The 25,342-nt window shown below is 50.1% G+C and overlaps 10 protein-coding genes across 10 annotated transcripts; 5 read left to right on the plus strand and 5 right to left on the minus strand.

Moving 5' to 3' along the window:
- Positions 1-351: 351 nt before the first annotated feature.
- Positions 352-4,232, plus strand: N7509_006161 (putative cell division control protein Cdc25; the record flags this gene model as incomplete). Its single annotated transcript, XM_056630798.1, has 3 exons — positions 352-3,525; positions 3,585-3,801; positions 3,895-4,232. The coding sequence occupies 3 exons, from the start codon at positions 352-354 to the stop codon at positions 4,230-4,232; spliced, it is 3,729 nt and encodes a 1,242-aa protein (XP_056490100.1).
- A 1,715-nt stretch (positions 4,233-5,947) lies between these two features.
- On the minus strand, positions 5,948-7,026 carry N7509_006162 (Mov34/MPN/PAD-1 family protein; the record flags this gene model as incomplete). Its single annotated transcript, XM_056630799.1, has 2 exons — positions 5,948-6,924; positions 7,002-7,026. 2 exons carry the CDS (start codon positions 7,024-7,026, stop codon positions 5,948-5,950), a joined length of 1,002 nt encoding a protein of 333 aa, XP_056490101.1.
- A 551-nt stretch (positions 7,027-7,577) lies between these two features.
- On the plus strand, positions 7,578-10,056 carry N7509_006163 (putative microtubule associated protein (Ase1); the record flags this gene model as incomplete). The annotated part of the gene is made up of 5 exons (XM_056630800.1): positions 7,578-7,694; positions 7,755-7,807; positions 7,866-8,080; positions 8,133-9,583; positions 9,631-10,056. The coding sequence occupies 5 exons, from the start codon at positions 7,578-7,580 to the stop codon at positions 10,054-10,056; spliced, it is 2,262 nt and encodes a 753-aa protein (XP_056490102.1).
- A 913-nt stretch (positions 10,057-10,969) lies between these two features.
- N7509_006164 (Zn(II)2Cys6 transcription factor) lies at positions 10,970-12,686 on the minus strand (the record flags this gene model as incomplete). The annotated part of the gene is made up of 3 exons (XM_056630801.1): positions 10,970-12,441; positions 12,492-12,579; positions 12,666-12,686. 3 exons carry the CDS (start codon positions 12,684-12,686, stop codon positions 10,970-10,972), a joined length of 1,581 nt encoding a protein of 526 aa, XP_056490103.1.
- Positions 12,687-12,984: 298 nt separating this feature from the next.
- On the minus strand, positions 12,985-13,989 carry N7509_006165 (phytanoyl-CoA dioxygenase family protein; the record flags this gene model as incomplete). The annotated part of the gene is made up of 4 exons (XM_056630802.1): positions 12,985-13,210; positions 13,271-13,498; positions 13,557-13,611; positions 13,722-13,989. 4 exons carry the CDS (start codon positions 13,987-13,989, stop codon positions 12,985-12,987), a joined length of 777 nt encoding a protein of 258 aa, XP_056490104.1.
- Positions 13,990-14,847: 858 nt separating this feature from the next.
- N7509_006166 (Arginine permease CAN1) lies at positions 14,848-16,551 on the plus strand (the record flags this gene model as incomplete). The annotated part of the gene is made up of 3 exons (XM_056630803.1): positions 14,848-15,016; positions 15,078-15,688; positions 15,736-16,551. The coding sequence occupies 3 exons, from the start codon at positions 14,848-14,850 to the stop codon at positions 16,549-16,551; spliced, it is 1,596 nt and encodes a 531-aa protein (XP_056490105.1).
- Positions 16,552-16,736: 185 nt separating this feature from the next.
- Positions 16,737-18,719, minus strand: N7509_006167 (glutamate--tRNA ligase MSE1; the record flags this gene model as incomplete). Its single annotated transcript, XM_056630804.1, has 5 exons — positions 16,737-17,216; positions 17,248-18,180; positions 18,234-18,271; positions 18,326-18,398; positions 18,453-18,719. Coding segments are annotated over 5 exons (1,791 nt in total), but the record flags the coding sequence as incomplete, so codon positions are not given.
- Positions 18,720-19,104: 385 nt separating this feature from the next.
- N7509_006168 (putative DnaJ domain protein (Mas5)) lies at positions 19,105-20,566 on the plus strand (the record flags this gene model as incomplete). The annotated part of the gene is made up of 4 exons (XM_056630805.1): positions 19,105-19,123; positions 19,183-19,241; positions 19,301-19,956; positions 20,020-20,566. 4 exons carry the CDS (start codon positions 19,105-19,107, stop codon positions 20,564-20,566), a joined length of 1,281 nt encoding a protein of 426 aa, XP_056490107.1.
- A 664-nt stretch (positions 20,567-21,230) lies between these two features.
- N7509_006169 (IlvD/Edd family dehydratase) lies at positions 21,231-23,293 on the plus strand (the record flags this gene model as incomplete). Its single annotated transcript, XM_056630806.1, has 3 exons — positions 21,231-21,809; positions 21,861-22,018; positions 22,078-23,293. The coding sequence occupies 3 exons, from the start codon at positions 21,231-21,233 to the stop codon at positions 23,291-23,293; spliced, it is 1,953 nt and encodes a 650-aa protein (XP_056490108.1).
- Positions 23,294-23,660: 367 nt separating this feature from the next.
- On the minus strand, positions 23,661-24,749 carry N7509_006170 (RTA1 domain-containing protein; the record flags this gene model as incomplete). The annotated part of the gene is made up of 2 exons (XM_056630807.1): positions 23,661-24,517; positions 24,593-24,749. 2 exons carry the CDS (start codon positions 24,747-24,749, stop codon positions 23,661-23,663), a joined length of 1,014 nt encoding a protein of 337 aa, XP_056490109.1.
- Between the last annotated feature and the right edge of the window lie 593 nt (positions 24,750-25,342).

Raw genomic sequence — 25,342 nt, forward strand, 5'->3', positions numbered from 1 at the left:
GTGACCACTCCCCCGACTTCCCCCCCCTCCCTCTTTTCTCTATCCCATACTAAAGACAGACACACCGAGAGACACACCTTTCAACGATATCATTTCCACCCTCGATGGATTAAGTGTTGTGTCTAGATCTGTGGTTGTTCTGTGCCTCGAGTCTTTCGACCCAGCACAATCCCCGGAAAGTGGGTTGCAAAATTACCCACCGGGCCCCTCTCTCCAAAACGTTGTCAATTTTAGCCATGAGCCACGGCGAACACTGAGCCACGCTGCCCCCCCCCTTTCACCAACAACCCCCCTCCTCTTCCCCTCCTCAACCGGAGGCTACTTCCTTGGTGAACTGTGTGCGACCGCTTCATGTACGACTATCGTGCGCCAGAGCTGGCTGTCGACACGGGATCTGCGCTAGCCACCAAAGTCGGAGCTTTTGCGACCGCTTTCGAGTACACCGACGAACAGGCCATCACCCCCACAGCTGTAACCCGCCATCACGGCCGGGCCACCAGCAACTCCCAGGATTACGATCGCTTGAATCCCTCCCCCCTCAAGAAGATGGCCACCGGATATGCCGTCAGCCCCGAACCCCCGGCGCTGTTCGTCCGGGCCATGTACGATTACGATGCCGATGACCACACGAGTTTGAGCTTCCGGCGCGGCGACATTATCCAGGTCTTGAACCAGCTGGAAACCGGCTGGTGGGATGGAGTCATCGATAACACCCGTGGCTGGTTCCCGAGTAATTACTGCACCATTATCACCGAGGCTGACGACTTTGGCGAACACATGATCCATGCCCATGATGAGACCGACATGAGCGCCGAATCAGGTCTGGAGGATGAATATGGGAATGGCCATGACGAAGAAGAGGAAGAGGAAGAGCTGGACTCGGAAGGCAACCCGCGCGATTCGTTGCCCATTCTTCCAATTGAGGGTATCCCCGCACCCAAGGAGCAGGAAGAGGCCGCTTTTTGGATCCCCCAGGCCACGCCCGACGGCCGCTTGTTCTACTTTAATACTTTGACCGGTTACTCGACGATGGAATTGCCATTTGAAAACCCTACAGCGGCGTCTGATATGGGTCCCCGAGACCGAAACAACTTCTTCGTACCTGACCAGACACGACCACCCCCTGAGCTGATGGCCCGCGGGTTTGAGCGGGATGAGGATGAATATGACGGATCAGCCTCGGAAGCGGAGGGAGAATCACTGATGCTGACCTCGCAAGACTCGAATTCTCGCCGACGCCAATCTTTTATGGATGGGGTATCCCCAGCCACCTCGATGGATTCTCTATACCCCCCTCCCGGATCCAAAGACTATAAACCCTCTCCGCAAATGAATAAAAGCCAAACGACCTTTAGCAGTGGTGGCGCCACTAGCGTCAACACCTCAATCGCCGAAAGCTTTTCTCGACCTTCTATATCATCGGGGACGCCACAGCATTTCGTGGATGATGGATTCGCACCCCCGGTTACATGGCCACTACTCGTGGACAATATGCGATTTGCAGTCGACTCATATCGGCAAACATTACATGCCGGCGAGCGATCAGAGTACGTTCGACGCGCGGAAGACATTTCCGATCACCTGCGCATGCTTCTGGCCGCTGGGTCCGATACGACAGACAACCATTCGGGCAACCCATCCATCATCTCCACTAACAAGGCATTATACCCCTACTTCCGCGATATGATGTCCAAATTTTCCAAGCTCGTCCTTTCATCTCATATTGCTGCTGCTGATTGGCCAGGCTCTGATTCTGTCAATAAATGCATGCAAGAGGCCGATGGCGTCATGCAAGGAGTATACGGATATGTCGATGTCGCACGGCAGCAACGCGGGGAAAATATCCACCGCATTGTCCCCGGTTTCGTCAGTGGCAGCTCCTGTGGTGGCAGTTGGCAGAATAACGGCGTGTCTCTGGATGCATCGGGTCCGACCTCCTTCCTCGTTCCGGAAGGCGGCGATTCGCGAATTGAGCCTTCAGTGTCCCTTGACTCCGCACACCTCGATCACATTGACATTCTTCGGAGATCCTTCGTGGGTACAATTCGCCGATTGGAAGAGCGGTTATCTCTTAACCTTAAGATTGTAACAAGGCTTGAGCACGAAGAGATTTCGGATGCTGTTTCGGCCGCTGCAATCAAGGTGGTGGAACAATTCCGCCCATGGATTTCCACCGTCGAGTCTATCAATCTTGTGCCCTTGGGCACAAGTTTTCAGAACCCCCAGCTTGTTGACTTTAGTTTGCAAAAGCAAAGGGTCTACGATGGTATTGGCGATTTTGTTCTGAGCTGCCAAGCGGTCTCTGCTCCCCTCGCCGATGAGTGGGCGGAGCTCCGCGGTGACTCCCTGGATGACCGGATTACTGCTGTGCGAATGGTAGCAAAGCAACTTGAGAATTATGTTTCACAGATTGGCTTCTCGTTATCATTGCTTCTTGAGCAGATCCCCGAAGAGGCCAATGGTGACCTTCGAAGCGAGAGCCGCTTAGATGAGGAGGACGAGTCCCAAAAGGGCACTCACAACCGGTCTGAATCTCAAGCCAAGATCGCTACAGAGTCTATTGGTATCCCTTCATCCTATGCATTGGGCAAAGGAACCGAAAAGGTGCGCCGTAATATGGACAAGGCTCAGAGATTCTTTGGTCAAGCACCCCCGGCAGCCATCACTCGTGAACCGGTTTCTCGGGAGCCTGTCAAGGAACCCGAAGAGACACCGTGGTTCTTGAAAATGGACCACGAGGGCGAGGTGTTCCACGACACTAAGAATGACACGCCGATTCTCAAATGTGGAACCCTGTCTGGACTGGTCGAACACCTCACCCGCCATGACAAACTGGATGCGTCCTTCAACAACACTTTCCTCCTTACCTATCGCTCATTTACCACTGCCTCGGAGCTATTTGAGATGCTCGTGCAGCGTTTTAATCTCCAGCCTCCATTTGGCTTAACCGCCGAAGACATGCAAATGTGGATTGACCGGAAGCAAAAGCCTATCCGTTTCCGAGTCGTTAACATCTTGAAGAGTTGGTTTGATCAATTCTGGATGGAGCCAAACGATGAAGTGAACATGGATCTCATGCAACGCGTTCATGACTTTACCAAGGATTCTATCGCCACCACAAAAACCCCAGGTGCTCCTGCATTAATTGCTGTACTCGAGCAACGCCTCCGTGGCCAAGACACAACCAACAAGCGTCTAGTCCCCACCCAGAACACCGCATCCCCGCAGCCGATCATTCCAAAGAATATGAAGAAGCTTAAATTCCTTGATATCGATCCTACAGAGTTTGCTCGGCAGTTGACCATCATTGAGTCGCGCCTCTACTCCAAGATCAAACCTACTGAGTGTCTGAACAAGACATGGCAGAAGAAGGTCGGCCCCGGTGAACCAGAACCGGCTTCCAACGTGAAGGCCTTGATTCTGCACTCCAACCAGTTGACAAACTGGGTTGCGGAGATGATCTTGATGCAAGGTGACGTCAAGAAGCGTGTGGTGGTAATCAAACACTTTGTAAATATTGCTGATGTACGTTGATCCACTCTCCCCCGCCCTGCCCTTGTCGTGTTACTAACAGCATGATGCAGCGATGCCGCACTCTCAACAACTACTCGACTTTGACATCCATTATCTCCGCACTTGGAACTGCCCCTATCCATCGACTAGGCCGCACGTGGGGCCAGGTTAGTGGTCGTACGTCTGCTATCTTAGAGCAGATGCGTCGCCTAATGGCAAGCACCAAGAACTTTGGCGAATACCGAGAGACCTTGCATCTTGCGAACCCCCCCTGTATTCCATTTTTCGGTATGACACACCACCTGCTGGGCAAGGCACAGACCTGCATTGGGGATCCCCCAGTATGATTTGCAGTCGTGTGACTCACATATCCTTGTCTAGGTGTCTATCTTACGGACTTGACTTTCATCGAAGACGGTATCCCTTCACTGACACCATCGGAGCTAATCAACTTCAACAAGCGGGCAAAGACCGCCGAAGTCATCCGGGACATTCAACAATACCAGAACGTCCCGTATCTCCTTCAACCCGTACCCGAGCTCCAGGATTATATCCTCAGTAACCTCCAATCTGCCGGTGACGTACACGACATGTATGACCGGAGTCTCGAAATCGAACCCCGGGAGCGCGAAGATGAAAAGATTGCAAGGTATGCTGAAACCACACACAGAGAGAAAGGCTCCTTGCTTTTTGCAAGTACCGTCGCTATTTTGCGATGATTTTTTCCAGCCTGTTTTGTTTTTGCTTTTTTTCGTTTGGTTTATTCCTGGACATGGTGCCTGGCTTGTTTCGGCGATACCCAAATTTGACCTCATATTTCACATTTTCTTTTTTGAATTGCTTTTTTGGGAGCAAGAAAGGCAACGTTTTGAACCTTGTTTGAGATGAGACTAACCGCCTTCGATTTTGAACCGCGTAGATTGCTCTCAGAGTCAGGTTTCCTGTAGGATGTGGCGGAGACCCCTGTCCCCCTGCAACCTGCGGGCGCCCGTCGCCAACCGATATCGTGGCCCACCCGCTGCCACACCGATTTGCATTCGAATGCATCCAATCAGGATTCTGGGATAGACGACGTCGCCAACTCGGGAAATCATGTGTCTCACCGTCACGCAGCTAACACATGCTGTTCGGCGGCCCCTTTTGTTGGGGGGCGCTGGATCCTGCGACCGTGCCGAATATTAATTAATTAGTCTCCGCACGAATTCCGCCACCCGAGATCGTCCACGCCAAACATGCCGCGGAACATGCCATACCAGTGAGCAATCCTTGGATGTCTTTGTCGGCCCACCACTGTTGCTATCCGGCAATCCAGTGGGGAATCGGCCCGGAACCGAGGGCTATCTTCTCGTGAACCTGGTCCACACGCAGTTGTCCTCCGCTTATGCATGATTCTATCCATCACTTCACAATGCGGGGATCCTTACTTTCTGCATTTAATACAACTATTCCCGTTATAGATTTCATCTCCGGGAACTCGACCGGGGAACACTCCGATTTTCTCTAATACCTTTTTTCGGAACCCTTGACCCCTGGGTACTCCGTACACCAACTTGACTCTCACTTCTCTCAAATTTACTCTAACTGTCGCACATTCTGGTCAATTTACGGTGTATTTCTTGGCCATTCGCTCACCTGATTCTCTTTGTCCCCCGACTACTCTACCCTGTCACTTTCTGCATATGCTTTCTCATTTGTCGACGGAGTGGGTGAGCTATATCCCGTGTTAATGTTTGGATGCCACCTTTAATGATATATCACGACTTTCAAGTCCCCTCTGCATGCCAGACGGGCTTTTTTCTCTCACACTTTCTTCGACTGCCCGTCATCGGAGCAGAGATACAATACAATTCTCCCATCGATTGGCTTCTTTGTATCTATTTTGTTTCTATTTTCATCTGATGTTATACCCTGGGTTCGATTGTGAAACGGGTCAACAGAAGCCTTTTCATAAAAAGATTTTTTTTTCTTAGCCTTCCTTGTTTGAGCGTCTTAACTGCATCCATCCATCCATGAATCTGACCTGTCACTGACTATTCTTACCTATTTGGTACTAGTAGCACTGGTAGTACATGGGCATGCGAGTCTAGAATGTACCATCTGTACCACAGGTTGCAGATGAAAATTCAAGGAATTATTTTATTTTCCCAGTTCATCTTTCGGGAATTTAAACCCACTTAAAGGTACTTATTTATGTGATGTGTACTCCGTAGCAAGTTGGTGCTGATTGGTAGATGAAATCGTCTTTGTTTGCGAAAGAGCTGCCAAGATCTATATGAAAATGGCAGTTGTTCTTCGGATATGTTAATCCTGAAGCAATGGAATATCGACTCGCTAAACGCCGGGGACATCATATGAAGTTCAAAGGTAGAGAAGCGTAACAATCGTAGCAGTATCTATGCCATCATGGACCTTTTCCAAACGGCTTTCCCTTACTCTAAGCCGCTGGGGCGGGCTTATCCCCAATATCCTGGAAGAGTTTCATTTTGACCTCGGAGGCCAAGAGACCTTTGACTTCCTCTGATACGATCCGCTGTCCTCCACGCACAACCTTATCAAGTTGTTGATCCTTGACTGTGGTAGCTCCGCCCCGCGGACCGCTAGCCTCGATTGCCCGTGTCGCCTTGCGGGCCTTCTCGCTGAGATCCATCATCTGCTTACTTCCATAGTCACGAGAGGCGAACAGTGGACTTTGGCTGAGAGTGGCGACCCAGTATTTATTCCATAGTAAAGACAATATGTCCGTCTCGAGTGTGCTCTTGAAATGTGTTGTTTCAAGGGAATAGTACTGATTCGCGTGTGCGCCAAAGTCCTCCGACTTGCCGAGCGGGATAGTCTGATACTCGTCATCTTCCTGAGCTTCCTTGGACGGGGTAAAGCCATCGGGAAAAGTGCGGAATGCGCCGATCTCAACGCGGCCCGCGGAGATCGTGCGCTCGGGATCGATCACAACGGCGACAAACGGCCCGGTCATTTGCTGAGTTTGTTGTGTGGCCACATCAATTCCGGATAGCCAGCATCCGTACCCTGGGTGACTGTGGTACCAGCCCACAGCATTCTCCATGCGTCCCGCATCTCGACACGATTGCAGATATGATACCATGTACTCGTTCGCTTCGTCCTGTGCGTTGACCCGGGTTTCGGTGCCCTCGACGGGGAGGCGGAATGCATCGGTCACGACGAACGTCTCCCAGAGGATGTAGCCTTGCATAAGACCCATCACTTCCAAAGACCCGCCCGAGCGAGCGTGCATCACCATTTTCAATAGTGCGGTTGCGGAGATGCGTACTGATTTGAAATAGTAAGGGTCCGAGGCCCACGGTCGCTGGGCATTGAGGGTTTTCTGAGTCTCTTCATCGTATTGATAAAGGGCATCACGCTGCGGGTCGAAGACGCTGATGGAGTTTTCAAGCTCTGTCAGTACACATTGGTTAGTCCTTTGTCAAATTGATCTTTCGGATTTGGAGCTTGATGAAGAGACAAACACCTACCCCAGGACTGCTGTGCAGCCTGCATTTTTTGAACTTTTTTTTTTGTTTTTCAATATAGAACCTTTGAGTTGGATAATTGAAAGACCGAGTAGGAGTTTCAGGCGAGGGGGGGGTAAATCAAGGAAAGCGCGGGGGAAGAATGAGACTATAGAGGGGAAGATGTCAAATGGAGGAGCCTCCTCCCTTCCTCCCCGATGCGGTGTGGGGCAGGAAGTGGCAGAATTAGGGCGGTGAATCCTGGTTGCCCCTGGAGACGATCGGACCAAACAGGGAAACGCGGACGGGACGATGAACCTGTTCTGTTATCACTGCGGTCCAGCCTTGCCCTTCCCCTCATAAACACTCCCCTACGCTGCAATCCGCCTCCCCATGTCTTGCAACTGACCACTCCCACTCCCTCGTTTTTTTCTTTGTTTGGTGCCGTGTGTCGCACATTCCCTCCACGAATTGGGCTCGATTGTTTTGATCCCTTCGGCGCAGGCACAGTCGCAGTGCCGACACATCTCCCGTCGTTGGAGACATATTTCGTTGATTCATACTTGAACACCTCACTGCCCGACAGGGTCTTACCTAGCCATGGCGGTCGACACAAGCTATCTGACCACTCAGGTCAACAATATCGTTGAGCAACTGCATGGCATCTTCGATGACATTGGAGTGCCTGCTCGCGAGCGCGACTCGCGCGAAGCAGAGGTAAGCTGGACCTCGAACCTACGCATTGCCATTTGAATCCGAGACTGATTAAATATCTAGCTTTTCAGCGCGTTGTCAGAAACATTGAACAACCACCTTAAGATCGTTGACGAGTAAGTTCAACACGGTAAACAAACACTTTTCCTTTTCGCTAACACAACCCACTTCCAGAGAGAAAGAAGAACTGACTCTAGAAGCCCAGCGCCTAATCACGGCCATTCAACAAATGGAAGCCTCTCTGGGCGACGAAAGGGCTAATGGCCAATATGAGCTCAACCGTGATGATTTGCGCGTTACCTACCCCCTCAACCGGTGTATTGCCTTCTTGCGCGAAAAGAGTGAAGGCATGAGCAAGCTTCACCGCGAAAGATTCGAACAGGTCAAGAGTGAGTTGATTCTTCCCCAAACATCCTGCGCATAGCTTGCTGACTTGAACAGAACTTGTCGATGCTCTGGAGTCGTACTCGTCCCATCTTGAAACTTCATTTCTTCATATTGAATTGCCCCCCACCGCACCTGGCTCGACCATTCCACCCAGCTTCGATTTATCGCCTTCATATGTTACAGCCCTCGATTCAGAATTCACTCGTGTCTACGAGGAGTACCACCGTCGCGTTTCCTATGTCCAAACAACCAGCGAGGAGATCATCAAGCTCTGGGCGGAGCTGGGTACCCCGCAAGTGCAAACTGATTCCAACATCGTTAAGTGCTACCGCGAATCTCCCGAGCAGCTTGGTCTTCATGAGGCCGACCTCGGTAACCTGATGGCACGACGCGACAAGTTGGTGGAGGAAAAGAAAGGCCGCGAGCGCAAGATTAAGGAGATCCGAACCAATGTCGAAAGTCTCTGGGAGCGCTTTGGGGTCGAAGAAGCTGATCGGAAGGCCTTCCTCGCAACCAACCGTGGCTGCGGTCTTCGCACGATCAATGAATTTGAAGAAGAGCTGGCTCGCCTCAATGAGCTGAAAAGACAGAACATGCATTTGTTCGTTGAAGATGCCCGCTGTCGCCTGCAGGAGCTCTGGGATACTCTCTTCTTTTCCGAAGAGGAAATGCTCGACTTTACACCCGCTTTCTCTGATGTGTGCAGTGACGCTCTTCTGGAAGCCCACGAGGCTGAGATTGCTCGTTTGGAGACACTCAAAGAACAGCGCGCACCTACACTGGAGATGATTGACAGACACCGTGGTATTCTTTCGGATCGCGAAGCCCTCTCATCTTCAAGCCAAGACGCTTCCCGTCTGATGGCCCGAGGAAACAAGGGCGAGAGGCGAGACCCTGGCAAACTTCTGCGCGAAGAGAAGATGCGGAAGCGCATTGCAAAGGAGCTTCCTAAACTCGAGGCCGATCTTCGCAGAGAGCTGGAGCGTTGGGAGGACGAGTATGGACGGCCCTTCTTGGTTCACGGAGACCGATATCTTGATTCCTTGACTCCTGCACCCGCCTCAAGAATGCCGCCGCCACGCTCGAAGACCCCATCTGCACCCCCCTCTACAACGAAATCTAGCACAGCACGCCAACCAGTGTCTCGACCTGGTAGCTCTATGCGAGGCCCCCCTCCCCCTCGTTCTGCCACCAAGACTCCAAATGGAAGTGGTCCTGTGAAGCATAACACTATTGGCTACTCTGGGGCTCGATTGGGAGCCAAGTCTCCCACCAAGCTTCCGGCTCGTGCTCCATTGAGCAACATGCCCCATGGAAACAACTCTCCCGAACGCCGTAATGGACCTGGAAATTACTCCTCCAGCACCGTCAATTCCAAGATGGCTCCTCCCCGTGGGCCTCCCCCGAGAATGCGAGCATTGACTGTCGAGTCAAAGGACCGCAATAGCCACCTGGTGGAGCCGCCTCGCTGCAATAGCGCCATGTCGAGTGCATTCGTCCGTCCAGTGAGTCCCGAAGACGTTTATGATGACCGTCAGCGGTCTTTTATGAGCTCTTCAGTCATGTCCAACCACCGCCAAATTGGAATCTCCCACTCTTCTCACTCATCTTTGTCGTCTCTATCATTGAATTCGTCTCAAAACTACCCCCGCGCCAACCCTTACCTTTCACACGCGCCACCTCCCCTGCCCTTCGTCAAACATCGAGCTCATCGGCTGGAAACACCACTATATCCGGTTCAGAGAATTGGGAGACCTTTGATGATGCATCCGACGGGGAAGCCGACACCAGCGATGTTTACTATGGCAAGATCCGTGCGGCCCATGGCAAGCGCTTCGCCCCTGATGACAGTATGGACTTCTTGGGCAAGAAGAGCAAGGGTATCCGCAGTGTCAGCCCTGACGGACCTCACCCTGGTCAGGTCCTCCGTGTTGCGGGTAGTGACTCGGAATGGGCCGATGAGTTTGAGACCTACTGATCGCTAAAAGCGTACTCTATTTACTCTATCTTGACATTCTGACGCTTCTTGCATTTCAATTCCCTGGAACATTTTTCTCTTATGTTTGGCGCTTTCGAACATTGAGCTGTGGTTACGCAATCGCTTGGCTTACTTGACGATCCCATGACTGGACTCTGTACGGCTCATGGTTCATGACGGATATTGATGATCCTTTACGAATGAGCTTACCCCCAGATTCCCCTAATCGGGCTGGTGTCTCCCCACACGCATCCACTATCGACATACGCCCATTTCACCCTTCCTTCGTGTTCAAAATTACGATGCACATCATGTCAATCCTGTTTATGCTCTTCTTTTCTTCTGTCGATGTCTTTTCCAGTCCACAGCAGTGGAAATTTCCTTCCGTTGCTCGAGGGTGGTTTTTTGTCTCTTTCCCGATATCGTTCTCTTCACGACAGAGCTTCTCTCTCAACCTTGGACGGGTTCCTTTTAATTTGTGTTATTTCTCTGATTATTCTGGCAAGGCGTTCTTTGTTCGTCTGTGTTGTGGTTGTTTTTGCTTTTGTCTTGCTACGGCTCGGTGCTTACGGTTTATTCCCTCTTCTCTGGCTCCCGATCATGCGGGGTTGGATTTCCTTGCTGCGTCGTCTTAGTGCGACCGTCTTGTCTTATCTGTTTACTTCTAGCGCCGTACAGTGCCCGCTTGTAGTTTTTTCTGATAATATCATATCTTTCAAACCGCATTTTCTTTCCATTCATCTTAGTAGGTACGGTACAGTGGCGTTGCATAAGTTTGAGACCCCCACTGTAGAACCTGTACTCTTAGATGAGAACTCACAGTTTTTTAACGGCCGGTGCAGTAAATTTGTGTACGAATATCACCTAGTATGCTCATTTCATCACGTTCATATTATATTTACAGATAATTATGTTAAAAAACACAGAAGGTGCTAATTCTCGCCTTGTTCAGCCTGGCGAATTGTATCCAATTCATTTCCCCTTCCACGTCGGTCTGGTTCCATAATAGGCGAAGAAACTGCAAGACTGAATAGTTACACCAGAAGCCAGTCGCAGATATCGATTGCATGAATAGTGCCTCGATTTGGGAGCATTGCTCTCTCGTTTGACACTCCGTGCCAGCAATAAAGAGAGGGAAAAATATGTCGTGGGCAAATTGGAGAGATGGGTTGGTAGCTAGCGATCCGACGATTTGCCAGAGAGAATCAAAGATTGATTGTAGTTCTCCGGTTTCTCTTTCTTGAGGCATCATGGCTTGGTAGCTGTAGAGCAGACATGCGTAGTAATGAGCTTCAATGATAGCGTGAAAGGGAGTCGCCATAGATTCATTTTCTGTGGCTAGGAGGGTGTTCATGGATGTGGCTTTGTCATATGCGCTTAATATTTTGACGTACCAGTACCGCATGTCTACATTCTCCAAGGCAGGGGTAGAAAGGGTACCATGGTTATCATACTGTGACCTTTCGGCGACGGTAATGTCATTGATAAGTGCTGTGAAAGTCCAGGGTTGGTCATTAGGTGCCGGAGAATCGGACATATACTCTCTTGTGGTGAGATCCGTTGTAAAAACCGAAACGTTGCCGAACGTCTCTAAGTCGACGACTTCCTTGATGAAGAACCTAAGAACAGCATTTTGAGACTGCCGATATAGCTTTTGAAGATCATGTCTTTCAATAATAGCACGGCAGGCGCGGAGGTGAAGTTTCCAATAGTTTGATCCGGGGATATGCATTTCCCCATAACAGAGTACAACCATCGAAGCAAGTGTCTCAATTAGAGAAGAATTCCCGGGTGTCGTGTCAAACGAAGCAGGGGTCTTGTGGAGTTCAAAGCGCATCTGCTGACTCAAAACTTTGAGTATTTGATTCCGAATTCGGGCGTTGACTTCCATCATGCTTGATTGATCATGCTCGGTAGCTATGGCAGAGAGATGGGCAGCGGCAAGACCCAGTATAGACAGACGAAGACATGGTGATCGGCTTGCTAAAGGGAAAACAAGACTTCTCCATGGGTTACTTGGACCATCGAGCCATGTCAGTCGAAATGCGACATTAGACAAGAAGTGCTGGAGTAGTTTTTCGGATAATGATCTCGAGAGTTGTTGGTTCACCAAATCTAGACTCGTCGAGGTAAGAGCTCTTCTCGTCTCAGACGAATCCAAATATTCGAACCCGTTGGAATCGTGTTTTTTTGACTGATGTTTTTCTCTCAAGACAGGGACCTTTTTGCCTGTCAGGTGTCCACGGCTAGCAACACCCTGGTCCCATCTCAGATGAAGAACGGGAAAGCCAGGACAGGAAAATCCACGAATTTGGCATTTTTGGCATTGTGGGATCGTCCGATCGCATCTGATGCGACGCGTAATGCAGCAGCGGCAATCTGTGGCTCATTCCTTTAGTCGCGGTGTCGCTGCATGTACTCGAGAATCTGCATACCTTTCGATGCTAGTCGACGATCGGGTGGGAGTAAGTCGATACGAACGTTTTTCCTGGCTTTGCCAGTATAAGAGGACATCACTGCCGGCTGGAGATGTTGAAAAATGTGGTGACTCAATGGTAAGAGAAGTGCCGAAGTCGTGATGCTACTCTAATTAATTGCCGTCAAACTACCCCGCACGCCTCATCGGCCATCCCGAGGGAAACAGTTGGTAAATATTACGTTCAAGTTATTTGTTGGCGATTGAAGCTTCTTGAACGAATAGAGATATTTAAGTTAGTCTTTTCCTTCTCATCGATTCTTTTTTTCTGATTCGGTTGGTGATTGATACTCATATGATGATGGTATACATAACTATGTACTCTTGGTATGGATCAGTAGTAAACATAGAACTCGAGGGACGGCAAATAGTCCGCTAACCAGAAGCCCCACACAGGAAAATAGTCAACTGGATGAATAATTCCTTCAAATTTCCTCATGAGTTTCACCTCATCACATATTGACGGTCTCTTCGTCCTCCACACCGAATAGGACCCTCATGGGATCCGAATAGTTCATAAACCCGACGCCAGGCTCACACAGTCCGTACCCCAGAAGCCTCTGGGCTTGAGGCTTTAGCTGCCTGACCCTCTCAAGTGGTATCATCAAAAATTGGTTCTCGGCAGGACGTAAAGTGGGCTGGCAGAGGAATATGCCGACCGTTTCTCGATAGTCGTTCCTGCAACAAATAGGTTAGTACGGCGAAGCTAGACTGATATCACACAAGGACAGAACCTACTCGGTGATATTAGCACCTCCAGCATGATAGGTGTTGCCCAAGAAGATCAATGCATCGCCCGGCTCAAGCTCTGCCGGAATAGCTTCTTCATCTAGAGGTCGTCGCTCGGGGTCCCATAAATGCGATCTGGGGATGGCAATAGTGGCACCATTCTCTTTTGTCGTCTTAGTCAATGCAGTCACACAACCAATCATCACAGGCAACTTCTTGTCGCTGGGATGATAGTCACTTGCCACAATAGTTAGCAGGATTACACAGAAAAGAGGCGGCGTAGGGCTGAGCGTACTTATCGTCGCGGTGCAGGACCTGTTGTCGACCTCCGGGATTAACCCGAAATCCCACTGTGGAAGAAATTATTGGTTTCCCGCTCACAGTCTCCTGATGGTCCCCCTCCAGAAGGTGTAGCTCGAGGAAACCATGGCATTGGCCACGCTGATATAGAGAGGATTACATGCGAGCTCAACACATGCGTCGGAGATACCTAGCAAGCCGCTTGCTCGCTGAGTGGTCTCGGGAAAAAAGCCATATTTATCTGGGGTATCACCATCAAAGTGAGGCTTTAAGTCGGTCTTGATCTGTTGCGCCAGCTCTTGAGAGATGAGATTTTCGATGATTACACCTCCTTCGCGTTCAAGGACCTCAATGACTTGTGCAGGAGTTGTAGAGACTTTGGCGGCATCTAGTCGGACGAAAGATGGCTTTCCAGCTAGGGCTACCATATTGAGTCTGAAGGGTTTCTAAATTAATCTAGAATACCGGGCAAAGAGTGTTGATGTAGGTGACTGAGCGACGAGAAATTAATAGGTGACCACTTGGTCTTTATGGACGGAAAGCAACACGGTGAAAGTCCTAACTCTTATATCCTATAACTACAAGCGTCATACTGTGATCAAGCTAGACTGGATAAGACAGGTTATATGAGAAATGCACGCAAGAACCCTACGTTGGAACGTGGTAGGTTGCCACAGAATGTAATGCCGGAAGAGAAGACTTGACCGTCTTCGCGATAACGCGCCATGGCCACATAACTTAAGCTCTGGTAGCACTTCCGATCTAAACCCTTTCTAGGAGGTCGGGCGAAAAAGCGAGATAAGAGGGTCGTTTTAGCGAGGTTAAACCGTTCGGAGAGAGACTAAGTCAGTTAGGGCAGTGCGGGCGAGAAACTTCACATGCGGGGTCGGAGAATTAGGGGCACGCGGGCAACATGGGCTTCAGATGGGGGGGTTTCTACAATTCATGAACAAGAAAAATCTTGCTGCATTATTCAATTTGTTTGTTAGAACAGGATTTGAGAGGCTTATTAGGCTTGTATGGGCTTGGATCGGAGTGGCTTTTTGGAGAGACGGTTAACTGGGACGGCCTGCGGCCAAGCATTTAGCTTCGAATTCAAAATTCTTGCCCTCGATCCAGTCCTTTAGATTAATTTGGGGCTCTAAAGCCGAGGCCTATTCAGGTTTCCTCGGGGAAATAGAAAAAAAATCCGTTTACCCCCTCTTGATCTTGATTTTCCTCTTGTACTCCACCGTTGAAGTGCTCCTCCATTCTTCTTGCCTCGATCGTCTTCCCCACAAGACACCATGGCCGAAGTGGAGAAAGATGGCACGACCATGTCCAAGGGGAATTCTGCTTTTTTCTCGCCTACCAATGAATTTGGCTATGACGACCAGGTTGTGTCCGGAGAGCCCCGCGGCTCGACGCAACTGAAGCGCAAGTTGAAGAGCAGGCACTTGCATATGATTGCAATTGGTTAGTGGTTTGCTGAGCTTGCAAAGGAGCAAGGATATAATGCTAACTGATGAAAATGCAGGTGGAACCATCGGAACTGGTCTTTTCATCGGGAGTGGAACTGCTTTGGCACATTCCGGGCCAGTCGGCGCGCTCATCGCATACATCTTCATCGCTACTATCGTTTTTTCCGTGATGACCTCGCTGGGCGAAATCGCCACTTACATACCAATTTCCGGAGCATTCACATCATATGCAACACGTTTAGTTGATCCAAGTCTTGGATTTGCCATGGGCTGGCTTTATTGGTTTTCATGGGCCATAACATTCGCTCTGGAGCTGGTCACAGTTGGTTTGATTATCGAATACTGGAACAGCTCGATTCCAATCTCTATCTTTATAGCCGTTTTCTGGGTGTTAATAACCTTGCTGAACATGCTACCGGTTAACTTTTATGGCGAGGTTGAGTTTTGGTTCTCGAGTATTAAGGTTTTTACAGTGATTGGATTTATGATCTTCGCCATTTGCATTGATGCTGGTGCTGGTGATCAAGGCTACCTTGGATTTCATAACTGGGTTCACCCCGGGCCTTTTGCCGATTACCTCATAACACCTGGACCAACAGCTAAGTTTGTTGGCTTTTGGGCGGTCCTCATTCAAGCCGGATTCTCGTGTCAGGAACGGAACTTGTCGGTATCGCAGCAGGCGAAACGGAAAACCCACGCCGGACGATTCCAAAGGCTATCAAAATCACGTTTATTCGTATCATTTTGTTTTTCGTTCTGACAGTTTTCTTTATTGGTCTTCTTGTGCCCTATGATAATAAGGATCTGCTGTCGGGTGCATCTAACGCAGCAGCATCACCATTTGTCATCGCTGCGCAATTGGCAGGCGTTAAGGTTTTGCCCAGTATCATAAACGCTGTTCTTTTGACCGTCGTTTTATCTGCAGCCAATTCAAATGTCTACAGCGGCAGCAGAATTCTTGTTGGCCTGGCACAAGAAGGGTTTGCCTTCTCCTTTTTCACGAAGACTACTAAAGGCGGCGTACCATTCTATGGGGTCTTACTCACCTCAGCCATTGGCCTTCTTGGCTTTTTGAACGTTTCTAATTCAGGAACAACGGTCTTCAATTGGCTTTTGAATATCTCAGCAGTTGCCGGGTTCATAGCCTGGGCCACTCTGAATATGTGCCACATAGCGTTCATGCGAGCTTTGAAGGCCCGCAAGATCAGCAGAGATGTCCTTCCTTACAAGGCACCTTTACAACCCTATCTTGCCTGGTATGGACTTTTTGTCAACATTTTGATCATATTCACACAGGGATTCACAGCCTGGATTCCGTCATTCAGCGTGGAAAACTTTTTCGTGGCATATATCAGTGTGATCTTGTTTGCAGTACTGTGGATTGGCCATAAGCTTATATTCCGTGATGCTTTTGTTTCCCCCCTTCAAGCAGATCTTGATACTGGGCGCTTGGAGGTTGAGAACCAGCATTGGGAGGTCACAATGCCGACCACTTGGTATGGAAAGCTTTGGAATATCCTAGCTGGATAATCCATGGATCACTCGGCGCTGCAGGCCACTGTTCGCATTTTTCTTTGATTCTTCATAAATGGTTGCATTTTTTTTTAGAAAAAAAAAACATATATACAAATACAAGCTATTCGAACATGCTGATTTCACTCCATGCTTGGAGGTAATACATATTGTACAATTCGCCGGCTGCTCGAGGTTGTCTTTTATTGTTTGCCAGGAGCAAGAGAGCCCATCCAACTCTGGTCCGCGTCCTTCTCCTTGTTGGCAGAGGACTTGGGAACTCGTCGACCGGTCTCTGGAATTAAGGACTTGGTCAGAGCCTTCGCTTCCTGCAATCTGCGCATGGACTCATCTCGTCCCAAAATAGCCAGAGTCTCGGGCATACCAGGCCCTGGTGCCGAAGCCGAAAGAGCCCAGCGTAGGTAGTGGTACAGTTCTTTCTTGAATAGCTTATCCAGGGCAATTGGTGCGTTTTGTAGCTCGGAGGGCAGTGCCACAGACTCGGAGCCGTCATATGAAGTAATGTTCATGCGGTGCGTTTCCAAGGTCCAGTGAGCAGATGGCACGAGAGCGAAGGCAGCAGCAGCAGTATGGAGTGCTTGCATTGGAATAGTGGGAGTTGGTGCTGGGTCCGATGATGTGATGGGAGTAGAGGCAGGGGTATAGGGGGGATCGATCGAGTTCTGTGGTAAAGAAGGTGGAGTTGCGTTCCACAAACTCCGATGCTGTTGTGTAGGACTTGGCATCTGCACGCAGAAGAGGAGCGACATATTCGTTGAGTGCACGACCTTCCAAGATCCTAGCAAGAGAGCCTTGAGTCTGGCCTTCCTCAACAACAGCGGAAACCCTGTTTACCATTTGATCGAAGTCGTGTCCACCATCGGCTGCAAATCGCTGGGCATGAGCCTTTTGAAGGAACCAGAGCTTCTCGAATGCGACGACAGTGTTCCCCCGAGTGATCTTCAGATTGAAGATGTTCTCCAACTCTTCAAGATTAAAGATATCTGACTTTTGTGAATGAGACCAGCCCAAGAGTGCCGCAAAGTTGACCAATGTCGCTGGGAAGATTCCTTGTTGGTCTTTAAACGAGGAGAGGTCGATGTCAGCATTTCGCTTGCTCAGCTTCTGTCCATTCTTATCGACAAGAAGAGGAACGTGACCAAATCGCGGAGGTGTCCACTTGAAAGCATTATAAAGCGCCATATGCATTGGCGTAGAGGGCATCCACTCCGTGCCTCGAATGACATGGGTAATTTTCATGCAATGGTCATCCACCACATTAGCCAAATGGTATGTCGGGTGTCCGTCCGATTTGAGCAAGATGGGGTCATCATAGACGCGGTCGATTAGATCTAGTTTGCTGACGTTGAGCTTGTTCTGTCCGGTCTTGCCGTAGACGAGGTCGTTGAACATGGGGTATCCATCCACCTTCAACCGAACAACATGAGAATCTCCCTTAAAGGCGCGTTCATCAGACTCCTCATGAGAGATGTCGGCACACTTCCGATCGTATCCGGGTGCTAGTCCTGCTTGACTACGATGGCGGGCGTGGGAGTCGAGCCGCTCGGAGGAGCAGAAACATCGGTAGGCATGGCCGTTGTTGATTAGATCGTTTGTATGGGTCCGATAGAGAGCAGTCCGCTCGGACTAGGACAAACGTATCAGTCATGTTTGAGGTTCAGGGTAGGATGGTCTCTCACTTGTCTATATGGTCCGTATTGGCCACCAACAACAGGACCTATCATTGCCGGTTAGCTTGTGCTGATTGCGTCAAACCGCACTCGGCGTTTACCTTCATCCCAATGAAGTCCTGCCCAATGTAGGTCGTCGTATAGTCTCTGCTCTGCATCTGGGATTGTCCGTTTCTGTGTCTCTTAGCAAAAATCGTTTATTGCCTGATTCCGAATGCGAAGACCAACCTGGTCGGTATCCTCAATGCGCAGTAGGAACTGACCGCCAGTCCGCTTGGCAAGGAGATAGTTAAACAGTGCTGTCCGGAGAGAGCCTAGGTGAAGATATCCGGTTGGTGAGGGAGCGAAACGCGTGCGCGCAGGGGCGTCGGGGGAGATTGTTCTTCGGTTTGCGGAGTTGCGCGCCCACGGATGAGGATGAGGATGAGGATGAGGACAAGGCTCTGCATTGAATGCAAGTCCAGGACCGCCGAGCCAACAGGCCACTGGGAGTAGTCCTCATTGAGATCGGATTGGATGTGAGGTGATCGGCAAAGGTTGATTGGGGGTGATTCGAGGGGAATTTTTTGCGGAGGCTCGGCAGCTCCGCGCGATTGGAAGCTTCCCGCAAAAATTCGATGACCAACTTTAACTCCGTTCGGCTTCCTGCCTGATCTTCTCTTTCCTCTTTTCTCTCTTCTCTCGTCTCTTTCACGTCAACACTGCTCCACCCTCGTTCAAGTTCCTTTGTGATTCTAATTCTGGTATCGTCCCAGTGAATAGGTGTTGCAATTCTGTATATCTGCAAGCAGTAGGTTCTTGTCCTCGTCCTTTCCGATCGGCTTGTTGACTGTTACTAATTGGACCTGCAGTGGCTCAAGTTGAAGTCGACCTCTACGGTATGCGAAATGATGATAGACGTTATCGCGCACGCGGAAATGATCCAGCAGGGCTGACTTAATATTTTCCACCGATACAGAGGTCCTAGAGATCCAAAGAGGGGCGAGCAAAGATGAAATTCGCTCGGCTTACCGCAAGGTGTGACCGCCATTCGCGACTTCACTGGGAGATACAGCGCTGACAATGATCATATCTAGGCCGCCCTCTCTAGCCACCCCGATAAAGTTCCCGAAGATGAACGCCCAACTGCCGAGATCAAATTCAAGGCCGTTCAAGAGGCCTACGAAATCCTGTACGATGACCAGAAGCGCCACATTTACGACACCCACGGCATGTCTGCTTTCAACGGTTCCGGTGACCCCGGTATGGGTGGTGGTATGCCCGGCGATGTCGACCTTGACGATCTTCTGGCGCAGATGTTCGGTGGTATGGGCGGCATGGGTGGAGGCATGCCTGGCATGGGAGGTATGCCCGGGATGGGAGGTATGCCTGGAGGTGGCCAGCCTCGCCGAAGCCGCAATGAGCAACAAGACTACGAAGTCAGCCTAGAGATGCTTTATAAGGGAAAGACTGTCAAATTCGCCAGCACCAAGAACGTTATCTGCAGTCTGTGCAAGGGCAAGGGTGGCAAGGAGAAGGCCAAGGCCAAGGAGTGCTCCACCTGCGAGGGCCAGGGAATCAGGGAAGTTATCATGCAGCAGGGCGGCTTTCTCACCAAGTCGGCCCAGCCTTGTACCACATGTAACGGACAGGGTCGCTTCTTCAGCCCCAAGGATAAGTGTAAGAAGTGCAAGGGCAAGAAGACCACCGAGGAGAAGAAGATTCTTGAGATGTATATTCCTCCTGGCTCTCGGTATGTTTCCCCACTCATCCGGCTTAATATGCTAAATGAAGATTGACTGACCCCGTGTTTTAGTGAGGGCGACAAGATTGTGTTGGAGGGTGAAGCGGACCAGGTACCTGACCAAGAGCCCGGTGACATTATCTTCCGCCTGGTGCAGGAGGAGCACGAAGTTTTTGACCGCGCTGGTTCCGACCTTCGAGCTAGCTTCGATGTGACAGTGGCTGAGGCTTTGACTGGGTTCTCTCGCGTGGTGATCAAGCACCTTGACGGTCGTGGTATCGAGCTCACACACCCGGCTGGCAAGGTTCTCTCACCCCTACAGGTTCTCAAGATCCCGGGCGAAGGTATGCCCATCAAGCGCAGCGACTCTAAGGGTGACCTCTACTTGGTTGTCAACGTCACGTTCCCCGAAGAGAACTGGAAGCCTACCCCTGAGATGCTCGAGAAGATCAAGCAGGTGCTTCCGGGGCCCGAGGCTCCCATCACAGCCGAGACGGTGGACGAGGTTGAGTTCGATCCGAAGGGCAACATGGAGGAGTTCGGCGCCCAGGATGCGCAGGGTGGTTCGGCTTGGGTTGACGATGACGAAGAAGAGCCGGCGCAGTGCGCCGCTCAGTAAGCGCTCAAAAAAGAGATATCCTGTCTTTCAGTCATAGAAGGCGTTTGGGTTTTGCACATTCTCTGTTTTGTTTGATTTCTTCGCGGGGCACGAATATCTCCCATCCACGATCATGACCGTACAGTAGACTAGCTAGTCGCTAGAAATCATCTTCCATGTTGCATTAATTTGAATCATTGTTATGTGCATATGTACTATCACAGTGGAGTGCTTGGGTGGGTACGAATCTCGTAGGTGTGGAGTGGCAACTGTCATGCCGAGTGTGGGGAGGCACGTTGGCTGCTGCGGCGTGCGACGAAACTAAAATTGGCATATTCAAGGCTCGGAGACTGACTGCGGTGCTAATCATACTAGTAGTATTCCGCTCCATAGCCGGCAGTGGTGGCTATTAGTCTAATCACTGCGCGCATATATACTAGTAGTAAGTAAGACGTGGGATGCCAGAGGAACTCCGTGGGGTCGGCGCCGGTTCGGCTCCTTCGTCAGGTTCGGCTTGCCCTCGGTTTCTCTTATTACTCATGGTGCACGTCCTATATATGCGGGGTTCTGTCGGCCTGGAAGAGATGATTTTGATTTCTCTATTGTGATACTATGTGACTAATTCGATTTAGGCTCATTTCGCTGTCGCATTTCAGACTGTGCTTGAAATACCTTTGTTCCCATTATGTCGTGCAACCCTCAATCTTCATGCAAAGGTTGCTCCTGTGATGGCGTCTCTCAGCCAATTAATATTGAAGATTGTGAGACAGAGCTCCTGGCTCTACGAAAGCGTACCCACGATTTGGAGAAGAAGCTGGCAGGGTACAAGGATGGCCTCGTGATTCCACGCCAGGGTCGCAAGTTGCGGTCAGCACGTTGGTTTAACAGTGAGAGCAACCCAGGAATGACAGCGTTGTATATCGAGAGATACCTAAACTATGGTATGACGCGCGAGGAGCTCATGTCGGGCAAACCGGTGATTGGTATTGCGCAGACAGGATCCGATATTGCGCCTTGCAACCGACACCACTTGGAGCTCGTGAAGCGTGTCAGAGAAGGTATTCGGAGTGCGGGAGGAATTGCGTTTGAATTTCCTTGTCATCCAATTCAGGAAAGCTCTCGCCGTCCTACAGCTTGCTTGGACCGCAACTTGATGTACTTGGGGCTGGTTGAAATCTTATATGCGTACCCCTTGGATGGAGTTGTTCTTTTGACTGGATGTGATAAGACCACGCCGGCCGCATTGATGGCGGCAGCTACAGTGGTATGTTGTAATTGGAAACCCTAAAAATGTTTACTCTGACCAAGGATGTAGAATATACCTGCGATCTGTCTCAATGTCGGACCTATGCTCAACGGTTATCTGAAGAATGATGAGCTGGCAGGCTCAGGAATGGTGGTGTGGAAAGGAAGAGAGATGTATGCTGCAGGTGAGATCAACCGTGAGGAGTTTGTAGACTACATTTCCCGAGGGTATGATACCATTTCTCCCTATCACTGCCAGTGTTGACATGGAGGCTGATTCATGACAGAGCACCATCTGTGGGTCATTGTAACACAATGGGGACGGCCTCAACGATGAATGCACTCGCAGAAGCATTGGGCATGGCTCTTCCAGGCTCAGCAGCTATTCCAGCGGCATATCGACAGCGCGGCCAATGCGCTTATGAGACCGGCGGACGTATTGTGGAAATGGTCCATGCAGATCGCAAACCAAGCGATATAATGACTCGAGAGGCATTCGAAAATGTGATTGTCACAAATACGGCAATTGGTGGCAGCACCAACGCCCCTATCCACATCAACGCTATGGCTAAGCACATTGGAGTTGAGCTGTCACTTGATGACTGGGATCAACTTGGATTCCATGTTCCACTGCTTCTGAATATGCAGCCTGCCGGCGAATTCTTGGGCGAAGAGTACTATCGGGCCGGTGGCCTCCCTGCTATTATGGCCGAGTTGCTCGAGGCAGGAAAATTACGAACTGGAGCATTGACCTGTAATGGGGAGACGATTGAAACCAACGTGCGTGGGAAGGGGTCTTGGAACAGGAAGATCATCAGACCTTACAATGACCCACTTGTCCCCGACGCTGGATTCCTTCATATGCAAGGTACCTTGTTTAACTCGGCTATAATGAAAACTTGTGTGATATCCCCGCAATTCCGACAGAAATTCCTCGAGAATCCGAACGACTTGAATGCCTTTGAGGGTTCTGTTGCTGTATTTGATGGCCCCGAGGATTACCATGACCGACTTGACAACCCCGAAACGCCAATTGATGACACCACCATCCTTGTTATGCGTGGTGCTGGCCCACTAGGATACCCCGGTGCCGCCGAGGTGGTTAATATGCACCCACCAGCCCGTTTGCTGCGACAGGGGATAAATGCCCTCCCCTGTATTGGCGATGGCCGCCAATCTGGTACATCGGGCTCCCCATCAATTTTGAACGCAAGTCCTGAAGCGGCTGCGGGTGGCAACCTTGCAATTTTACGCGATGGAGATCGTTTAAGGGTCGATCTTAACAAGCGAAGCGTTGACATTCTTATTGAACCCGCAGAAATTGAGCTTCGCCGCGCTGAATTGAAAGCTAACGGTGGGTATAACGGCCCAGAGAGTCATACTCCGTGGCAGGAGATCTTCCGTCGCGAAACTGATCAATTGAACGAGGGTATGGTCCTCCGTGATGCTGTCAAGTACCAGCGAGTGGCGCAGCGTTGGGATGAGCCTAGACATAACCATTGAGCAGTGGTGCATATTTCAGAGATGGACCTGCTAGTAGAATACTTGAATGATACTACGCGACGGAATTTGTACTAGATCAAAAATCGATGTGTCAATAAAGTATGAGCTTAATATCTTTCAAGTTGTTGCGTAACAATACGTCGGCGATATCAGTACCTTGTGGACCTTTTGTTTTTCTCCATCGCATACTATTGACATTGCATTAACAGAAACAGATTTGAGATATTATCGTGTTTTATTAATCGAACATGATCCTAAATATCGCAGAAACGTGGTATAATAAAAGGAAAGGCTTCATAAAAGGCTTAAAAATGCATCATCCTTCAGCAGAGCTCGAACGCATAAACGTATTATCCAGGAAAGCAGATCAGGCATGGCTATATCCAGGGTTATTATGATCATATGCAGGGTTATAAGCGGTATTGTTGTATGCGGCAACCTGGGGAGGCGGGAGATGGGGGCCATTGGCATAGCCAGATTCATAAGCGTTGGGGTGGTTGAGAGGGAAGCTGTCGTCGTTGATGTTGCCCGACCAGGCCGCCTGATCTTCGGGAACGCGACCGTATTTTCCAGGGTTGTTTGCGCGTGCCTTGGTATCCGCAAAGTACCAGAAAAAGGTGATGACCATGTAAATTGCCATCAGACCGACATCCAAGCCATATTGCGGCCACTCGTTCTCTTGGAGGTAGCCGCCATTCCCACTCTTGTACTCAATAAGACGGTAGATGTTTCGGCCTGTGATGAGAACGCCGGTCGCATAGATCGAATATATCATCAGTTGCAGGCGCAGGGTTGGGTCGACCGACTTAGCAATGTGACGCTTCGATACTCGGATATGGAAGATCACAGATGATACGAGGAAGACCAGGAAAAGGATCACCTGCAGTGCAAGACCAGCGAGGATGACGTTTTTCGCGACATCGACTTTATGCGCGGTGTCACTATCGTGAGAGTTGACCAGGTTGGCAAGGCTGACAGCTCCAAAGGCTTGGACCAGGAAACAGAGGATATCGCCAGTAACAAAGATCTTGGTTTCCCAGTTGACGCGGATCAGCGAGAGCTTAGGGTGCCCAGACGCGACAACCAGACGTCCAAAGAACATGTAGACACCGGCAGCGTAAAGAATTGGTGCCAGGAGAATCAGGACCATCTGAACAATGTATGGGGGAAGTTTGTCCAAGTGATCATGTCCATAGGCTCGTGCTAGGAGACCCACAAATTCAACTGTTCAGATGAGAATTTCCACGTTAGTCAATCCCGTTTCAAAATTTTGGCAGAAGGTGTGAGTGGAGCACTTACAAAGTCCTCCAAGGAGAATAGCAATGCCGAACCATTGTCGCGTGGTGAAGATTTTCCAAGTGTGTATAACCGATGTGGCAAGAAAAATGGCCGCGAAAACAATGGCCACAATCTTGTTGGGCTTGTAGTATTCGTAGAGATTGTCGTCTGATGCCATGGTGATAGTCGTGCACGTATTCGTGGAGGTCGTTAAAAATTTTGTTGTCGATGCTTATGATGAGCAAGCTGCCCAAGACTTTATAGAATTCCTTGGGCGAGGCTGTGCGTCAACGGCCCCCACGGAGGAGCTGATTCTCAAATCAGATTCGACCAGCTGATTGGCTCGCGCTGCACCGCTAATTCGGTCTCAGCCTCGTCGAGCGGAGTCCAGCCGCAGTGCTATTTTCCGTTTCAAGAGATATGGAGCGACCTGGCTCCTCTTGGGGTGCATAGGGCTATGTTTGGGCAAGTAGGTTGACAGCCAAGTCAACAATGCAGCCGCCACATCGTCACACCTGTGTGCACCGAAAGTAAGTCGAGTGCACACGAGCACGAGCTTGAAAAACTCGGCCAAACCTAAGCATCATTGCGATATCCAATTGCTCATTGAAAACTCCTGTGAACTCGTACAGTAATCCATACAAACCTTGATGCTCTGTGAGGAACAGCTAACCGCATTGTGAACAGGTTCCGAAGATCCAGTGGGTCACCAATTACCGAACACGAGGCGGATTTTGTTTCTTCACGTCCCACGATCAGTTAGTGCTTATC

This window comes from Penicillium cosmopolitanum, assembly GCF_028827165.1.
Source record: "Penicillium cosmopolitanum strain IBT 29677 chromosome Unknown utg000006l:49.0-5199605.0:1.0-5204138.0, whole genome shotgun sequence".
Lineage (NCBI taxonomy): Eukaryota > Fungi > Ascomycota > Eurotiomycetes > Eurotiales > Aspergillaceae > Penicillium > Penicillium cosmopolitanum.